This window comes from Stenella coeruleoalba (assembly GCF_951394435.1).
Source record: "Stenella coeruleoalba genome assembly, chromosome: 9".
Taxonomy (NCBI): domain Eukaryota; kingdom Metazoa; phylum Chordata; class Mammalia; order Artiodactyla; family Delphinidae; genus Stenella; species Stenella coeruleoalba.
The window spans coordinates 100225184-100234236 of NC_137155.1; the positions used below are offsets into that span (position 1 = coordinate 100225184).

Here is a 9053-nt window from a genome sequence, read left to right on the forward strand (position 1 = left end):
GCAACAGTGAGAGGCCCACGTACCGCAAAAAAAAAAAAAAAAAAGGATCACAGAATGTGAAATGTAAAACTATAAAACTCCTAGAAGATAACACAGGAGAAAATCTAGATGACCTTGGGTTTGGCAATGGCTTTTAGATACAACACCAAAAGCATGATACATCAGAGAAATAAATGATACACTAGATAGACTTCATTAAAATTTAAAATTTCTGCTCTGCAGAAAACATTGCCAAGAGATACATAAAGACAAGCCACAGACTAGAAGAAAATATTTGCAAGAGATGTATCTGGTAAAGGACTCTTATCCAGATTATATGAAGAACTCTTAAAACTCAAAAATAAGAAAATGAACAACCTGATTAAAAAATGAGTCAAAGAATTTAACAGAGTAGTGGAAGAAGATATACAGATGGAAAATAAGCATATAAAAAGGTATCCCTCATCATATGTTATCAGGGAAGTGTAAATTAAAACAATGAGATACTATTAAACACCTATCAGAATGGCCAAAATCCACAACACTGACAACTCCAAATGCTGGTGAGGCTGTGAAGCAACAGGAACTCTCATTCATTGCTGGTGGGAATGCAAAATGGTACATCTACTTTGGAAAATGGTTTGGCCCGTTTCTCACAAAACTAAACATACTCTCACCATATGACCCAGCAATCATGCTCCTTGGTATTTACCCAAAGGAGCTGAAAACTTATGTCCACACAAAACTCTGCACACAAATGTTTACAGCAGCTTCATCCATAATTGCAAAAACCTAGAAGCAACCAAGGTGTCCTTTAGTAGGTGAACAGATAAACTGCTGTACATACATACAACAGAATATTTTTCAGCAATAAAAAGAAATGAGTTTTCAAGCCATGAAAAGAACCGTAAATGTATATTACTAAGTGAAATGAGCCAATGTGAAAAGGCTACATATGGTATGATTCCAATTATATTACATTTTGGAAAAGACAAAACTATGGAGACAGAAAAAAGAACAATGGTTGCCAGGGCTTAGAGGGGAGGAAAGGATGAATAGGCATAGCACAGAAGATTTTCAGGGCAGTGAAAGTATCTGTATGATACTATATTGATTGATACATGTCATTATACATTCTTCCCAAACCTACAGAATGTATACCACCAAGAGTGAACCCTAATGTAAACTACGGACTTAAGGTGAAAATACTGTGTCACTGTAGTTTCATCAATCATAACAGATGCACCAATGCTGGTGGGAGTGCTGATAAACGGGAGGCTATGCGTGTGTAGGGGCAGGAGGTAAATGGGGAGTATCTGTGCCTTCCACTCAATTTTGCTGTAAACCTGTAACTGTTCTAAAAACTAAAGTCTAGGGCTTCCCTGGTGGCCCAGTGGTTGACAGTCCGCCTGCCGATGCAGGAGACACGGGTTCGTGACCCGGTCTGGGAGGATCCCATATGCCGCGGAGCGGCTGGGCCCGTGAGCCATGGCCGCTGAGCCTGCGCATCCGGAGCCTGTGCTCTGCAACGGGAGAGGCCACAACAGTGAGAGGCCCGCATACCGCAAAAAAAAAAAAAAAAAAAAACAAACTAAAGTCTATTTAAAAAACTATGCTAGTGGTTACCTGAAAGTATGAATGTGAACTGATATTTCTAAGCATGTATATACAGCCTCTCATCTATATAATTACTAGTATATCACTAGAATGGACTAACATAACTAATTCTCAACAGAAACAATATGATATGCATCCCTACAGCCTAGACTTTGATCTCTCATACTATTCTCCACTAAAAAGAACTAGTACTCTTACAGAGTAGGCAATTTCATATCCTGAGGCAGAGTATTAAAGATGGGCCTGAAAAATATTCTTGCCAACGAGCAATAGCTTTGAAACATTTTGAGATATTAAAAAGGATTAAGAAGCCAGCCAAAAAGGGGCTCCCACTAGCCACACAATGACAACTTCAGCACTTTAAAAAAAAAAAAGGTTTAATTATAATTAGCTAAATCATAATTAACCAATTATAATTAACTAAAACAAGTTTGCAAAACCCTGATTATATAATGACTCTCAAAGAAAAGTGGAATTTCTCTCCTCAAGTAACTAGCACTTCATTCAAGTTGATTTTATTCATAAAGAAAAATGGACACAGAACTGGCAACAGTCGCACCACCTCCAAAAGAGAGGATTTTTCTTACCATAAAAACTTGTGAGAATTCTTGCTACTTTCCCAATGACCACTTGTAGGATACTCATTCCCATCACTTACCCTCACCCCACACACACACCTTAAAAGAGTACTCATTTTAATAAATACTCTTAAATTACTACAAATCGTTAAAGAAATGTGTCAAGGCACACAATTCACAGAGTAAGAGACCTTCCAATAAATCCTGGGCCTGGAGACGTGCAGAGACGTCAAAGTCTTGCAGTCAACTGGAATGTGCTTTTAAATTGATTAGAAATTTACGAAACTCTTTCTTCTCTTTGCTTGCAGGTTGGCAATTTTAACAATTGTTCTTTATTCTTTTCTTTACTATTCTCCTTGCCCTATGTGTTCACTAAAGGAACTGGACAAAGGTCTTTCCAAGCACAAAGACAGAGCAAAGACTAACACAATTGGCTTTATTTAACTTTCATACGGAAGGACAGGATAAATATACTATATATGTATGTATATATACACGGCATCAATGCCTATCATATGCTCATATGCCTGGATGTATTCTGGGCACTGGGAATAAATCAATGAACAAGACAAATCCCTGACCTCATGAAGTTTATGTTTTAGTATGAAAGGCACACAAACAAATATGAATTATAATGTCATATCTGTTAAATACTAGGAGGAGAAGTAAAGCAGAAGAAGAGGATAGAGCACGACAAGTGCTGCTTTTCGACAGGTTGGTCAGGAAAGGCCTCTCCAACAAGACAGCACTGGGTAGAAATTTGACTGATGTACGGCAGAAAGTTCCATGAGTATCTGGGAGAAAGGCATTCTAAGCAAAGAAGACAAAAAGTTCAAGTGCCTGAAAAAGGAATATGGCTGGAGCCCAGAGAGCAAGGGGAAGACAGGAGATGTGGTTGGACAGGTAGCCAAGGTCAGTAGAGCTTGAAGATCATATATGGACTTTAGGTTTTCTTTTAAGTATCCCTGGAGGCCTTGAATAGTTTACAGAAGGGAAATAAAACACTCTTACTTTGGGTTTTAATTAAAAGCTCACTCCACTACTACATGAAGAACAAAACTAGAATGGAGTGAGAGTAAAAGCAGCAAGACCAGTTGGGAAGCTCCTGCAGGTCCACACAAGCAGTGGTGGTGACTAGTTCTGGAGTGACAGCAGAGCAGGAGATGAGAGGTGACTGAAATCAGGCAGGATTATCAAGGTAAAGCCCAAAGCATTTTCCAACAGGCTGCATATTTCGAGCCTGAACAATCCACGATGTCATTTACTGCGGTGGGAACACTGGACGAATAGAAGGTTTTGGGACAACAGTAAACAGTTCCCCAGAAGACACATTAAGTTTGAGACCCTCTTAAGACATCGAAGAGGAGATGTTAAGAAGTAAGCTGAAGATACTGGTTGTGTTCAAAGCAAGAAAAGTGCTGGTAATATAATTTTTAGAGTTACCAGCACATACATAATATTTAAAGCAACTGAACTAAATGAGACCACCTAATCTGTGAGATGAGCAAAAGAGATCAGTGAGATAGGAAAAAGCAAGAGAATGTGGCGTCCTGAAAAAGCCAAATTAAAACAAAAAGTTTTCCTCCTGAAAATGGTTAGCTGTGTGAAAATGACACTGAATACCTCAGGAGGACAGAGACTGAACAGTGGTTTTGGCAAAATATCAAAACCACCTCTGGGAGAGCAGGAGGAAGAAAGCCTGACTGGAGTAGGGTCATGAAAACATGGTCAAAAATAAGTAACAACCATAAGTATAGACAATTCTTTCAAGGGCTTTTGCTATAAAGATGAGCAAAGGTGCAATATGGTAGCTAAAAGGGGTAGCTGACCACGAGAAGTTACTTATGTTTAAGAAGGGTGATACTGCAACAAATGCTAATACTAATGGAAATGATTTCACTGAGAGAGGAAATTCTTGATACCAGAAACCAAGGAAAACCGAAGGCGCAAACGGGACAGAATCCAGGACGCAGGTAGAAGAGTTGGCTGTAGATGACCCCAGAGACTTTTCATCCCACTTTAAGTTAGGAAGGTATAATAAAATAGATGGACAGAGACACAAGCAAGAAAGGAGATCTGATTGCGGATGAATGTGGACTTTCTTTCCTGATGGCTTCTATTTATTTTTTCACTGAAATAGCAGGATCATCAACTGAAAAATGAGGTGTCAGAAGTTTGAAGGGAGAAGAAAAGGTGGTGAAAGAATTATCCCTGATAATGGGAGAGGGAATTCTAAGTAGACTATAGTGAGTGAAGGATAGCAATCATGACCCACTTGAGATTTGAGGTCATAAATTTAAAATGCCACCAGTCAGCAAGTTTATGGTTTTCTCCAGCCCTTTTCGCTGCTAAAATGCAGAGTCTGAGTTTTGCTATGAAAGCAAAACAGTGGGAGGATGGCAAAGGAGTTTAGGGTGCATAACGGAACAGCTACAATACTGGATCACGGAATCTGAACTAGAAAAGAAGGCTGACAGACCCCATCAGTAAGATCACTGAGCTGGAGAATTCAGTGTGTCTGAAGAATTTCTGTGGCGCGGATATTAGGAAAAAGTGAGCTAGTGAAAGAAGAGGCATAGTAAGGACAGTTGAAACTGAGACTTTGGAAGTGAAACAGCAAGTGTCCTAGTAAGTGATACAGTGATAAAGGCTAAAGTTTGCCCATAAGAATGAGTGACTGAGGTGGGCTGGAGAAGAGGATTTTGAGGAAATCAAGGAGCTACAAGGTCTGGGTGTTGAATAGATTATTAAAATTGACAATGGGAGAAGGAGAGGAAAATGGAAAGGGACGTGCTAAATCTTCAGAGAACAAGACAGAGTACTCAAGGAGACTTCTGGTAAGTGCAACCAAAAGGGACCTGTGGACAGTCTTAGAGCACTGGCTTAAAGGGACTTGTAAGTAATCGTTACACCGCAAATGTCACTTAAAATTACAAAAAACTTTTCACAAGAAAGTAACGGTACAAAGTACAGAAAAAATTTAAATTAAGGGGAAAATCTATGAAAAATAACTAGTGGAGAACTTACATAAATCCAAGTTTAAAGTAATGTGGTAATGAGGGGCTTCCCTGGTGGCACAGAGGTTAAGAATCTGCCTGCCAGTGCAGGAGACCCAAGTTCGAGCCCTGGTGTGGGAAGATCCCACATGCAGCGGAACAACTAAGCCCGTGCGCCACAACGACTGAGCCTGCACTCTAGAATCCACGAGCCACAACTACTGAAGGCTGCATGCCACAACTACTGAAGCCCGCACATCTAGAGCCCAGGCTTGGCAACAAGAGAAGCCACCGCGATGAGAAGCCCGCGCACCGCAATGAACAGTAGCCCCTGCTCACCGAAACTAGAGAAAGCCTGCATGCAGCAACAAAGACCCAACACAGCCAAAAAAAACATAAATAAAATAAATAAATTTATAAAAATAAATAAATAATGTGGTAATGAATGTACACCAAAGGGTAAAATGTAGAATTCTGAACTTACAAGCTTCTCTCCTGTCCCTCTTCTTAACTAGACTCTATGGGAAAAAGGAATGAGAACTGCAGAACGTTTGAAGGCTTTTCCAAGAATTACAGGGATATAATAGCAACACATTTGACAACCAAAAGTATTTCATGGAAAATTATATTATAAAAGATAAAGCAATTTCTAATTTTCTCTAAAAACTGTATGACATTCTGTAAGCATCAAGGTGGTGACATTCAACATCAGAGAAAAAGCCTATCAGCTATGTCTAAACAACAACTGTAAAAATACTGACAATGACAGACCATCGCGCGTAGATATCCTGTGAACACAATATGAAACCTAGTCCCGTTGACAGCTCATTAAATCACTAACTTGCTGTAAACTTTGGAAACTACTTTGGGCAACCTATTCTATTTTCCTTTTGCAGATGCAAAACACACATTAGCTTATTTAAGGCACCTAAAAGTCCCGTAGACTAGGAAGTATTTGCTCTGCTCTCACGCAGCATTTCACAGTATCATTTGCTAATGGAACATATTTTTTCCTCACATATATACTAACACAATAAACAAACACTAGACGGTTCATAAGCCAGACATCTCCCATGAGATATCATATGAATGGCCTGGAATTACTGTTTATTCCAGTTTTAATTTTGCTTTAATAAAATATTTCTCTACAGAGATTAAGCAATTTCTACTAAATCAGAGCTTTAGGGGAAAAAAAGGGAGAAAACTCAGTTTTATCACTTTGTCATTACTTATTAAACTACTCTAGCACGTGGAAGTTTTAGAACTCGGTGTATAGACGACAGCTAACTATATAAATTATTCTGTAAATTCTTAAATTTTTAAATTAAGTTTTGAAACCTGTTTCCACAGTATTTTCTGCTTCTGTTGTCTCCAGCCCATCCATGCTGTCCTCATCTTCCACTGTACTTTTTCCTCTACTTCGAGGCCTATGGACAAAGAAATAAACATATAATTAAATGTTACACATTAAATCTTAGAATTATACTCAAAATAAAGCACAAGTTGAAGGTACACAAAATAATTTAGGCAATTTTTCCCTTACTTTACCATATCAAATAGTAAATATCACACTTTACAGTCATTTTTCCCACATATTCAGCCCTTCCTTATACCTAAATGTGGGGACAGGCCCATATTAATATGTTTGTGTCATCATAACTCACTTCTGTAAGTATTCTCCAGGCTAGGTTTTCCCCTCTTTTACCAGACCTTGAGATCACTCCCTCTGTCTACAGTAGTGGTTTTGTTTTTTTGTTTTTTTGTTTTTTGGGGGTTTTTTTTGCGGTACACGGGCCTCTCACTGCTGTGGCCTCTCCTGTTGCGGAGCACAGGCTCCGGACGCGCAGGCTCAGTGGCCATGGCTCATGGACCCAGCCGCTCCGCGGCACGTGGGATCTTCCCGGACCAGGACATGAACCCGTGTCCATTGCATCGGCAGGCAGACTCTCAAGCACTGCGCCACCAGGGAAGCCCTACAGTAGTGGTTTTTAACTACCTAGTGGGTTCAAAGTTCACACACCAGGTTACACCTCTAGATCTAATGAAATTGAGGAGTGATGCCCAGACGTCTGCATTTTTAAGACACCTACCCCTTAAGGAGAAAGTGAGGCACACTCCTGCAAACCACCCCCACCAAAAAACAAAAAATCTAACTATTAAGCATGATCTAATCACACTTGCCTTACAAGTGTGATGGATTTTAATTTATAAACACTTCAGTAAAGTAAAATAAACATAAGAGTCATGGTAAGATCAGTTCGGTGCTTTGTGACCACCTATAGGGGTGGGATAGGGAGGGAGGGGATATGGGAAGATATGTATACACATAGCTGGTTCACTTTCTTACACAGCAGAAACTAACACAACATTGTAAAGCAATTATACTTCAATAAAGATGTTTAAAAAAAAAGAATCATGGTAAAGTACAATTCTCTTACCCAATGCAATTAACTGAAAAGACCTTTAAAGTTTTTGAGGTCTCATAAAGGATAGAAGTCAGTCAAAAACAGTTTTTAAACACATAAAATAAGAAAGAAAAAATAAAGATATTACATATTAAAAAAAACTTAGAAATTGACAAAGCAGTATTCAGATAATTTCAGAGCTTTAAATTATTTCATTACTTAAAAAGAAGAAGTACAAACGAACACAGTATTTATTTGAAAAATACTTAAAGAGTTGAAAAGAATAGAGAAAAATAATATGAAAAGGTAAAGCAAAAAAGACTTTTAAATAACAGGAAACCTATTTAAATCTTTTTTTTTAATTTTATGTATTTATTTATTTTGGGCTGAGTTGGGTCTTTGTTGCTGCGCGCAGGCTTTCTCTAGTTGTGGGGAGCAGAGGCTACTCTTCATTGTGATGTGTGGGCTTCTCACTGCGGTGGCTTCTCTTGTTGTGGGACACAGGCTCTAGTCACGCGGGCTTCAGTAGTTGTGGCTCGCAGGCTCTATAGCACAGGCTCAGTAGTTGTGGCACACGGGCTTAGTTGCTCCGCGGCATGTGGGATCTTCCCGGACCAGGGCTCGAACCCGTGTCCCCTGCATTGGTAGGTGGATTCTTAACCACTGCGCCACCAGAGAAGCCCTAAATCTTATTTTTAAAAGGATATTAATCCATCAAAACCAATAAAGGAGATATAAAAATTTTTTTAAGTTAAAGCAATCAAAGTCCAAATAGTTTTATAAGTGCAATACTACACACTGTCAAAAAGTCATCCTCGGGCTTCCCTGGTGGCGCAGTGGTTGAGAGTCTGCCTGCCGATGCAGGGGACATGGGTTCGTGCCCCGGTCTGGGAAGTTCTCATATGCCGCGGAGCAGTTGGGCCCGTGAGCCATGGCCGCTGAGCCTGCGCGTCCGGAGCCTGTGCGCCACAACAGGAGAGGCTACAACAGTGAGAGGCCCACGTACCGCAAAAAAAAAAAAAAAAAAAAAAGTCATCCTCATTCCACAGAAAAAAATTAAAAGGAAATAACTGAAGCAAAATCCTAACATATCCAAAAAACTATGGATGAAAAGAATACCAATAAATATAATGAGAATGCAAGTATAATTTAACATTAGAAATTTGCCAATATAACACACCAAGTCAAGCAGCCAAAACAGCATCATTCATGAAGGGAAGGCGGAAAGTAGGCAGAACAAATAAGAGATGACAAAAACTTGATGGGAAAGGGTTATCAGGGCAAGGTTGATTTTATTGTTCATAGAAAAAGAGAGAATAATTATTTTTAGATTTTATTAAGGCAAATAGTTATGTTTAAGTAGTAGTAGTTATGTTTAAGTTATGTTTAACGTAAAAAAAAAACTTTAGAGGGACTTCCCTGGTGGTTCAGTGGTCAAGAATCTGCCTCCCAATGCAGGGGACACGCATTTCGATCCC

General features: G+C 39.3%; 1 protein-coding gene across 4 annotated transcripts in view; it reads right to left on the minus strand.

Moving 5' to 3' along the window:
- The window catches only part of KMT2C (lysine methyltransferase 2C), a 293733-nt gene that overhangs the window by 210047 nt on the left and 74633 nt on the right, over window positions 1–9053 (minus strand). For all 4 annotated transcript variants that reach the window (XM_079931159.1, XM_079931156.1, XM_079931155.1 and 1 more), the window contains exon 2: window positions 6509–6597. In XM_079931159.1, the coding sequence (XP_079787285.1) occupies window positions 6509–6597 (89 nt within the window). The remainder of the gene's footprint in view (window positions 1–6508; window positions 6598–9053) is intronic.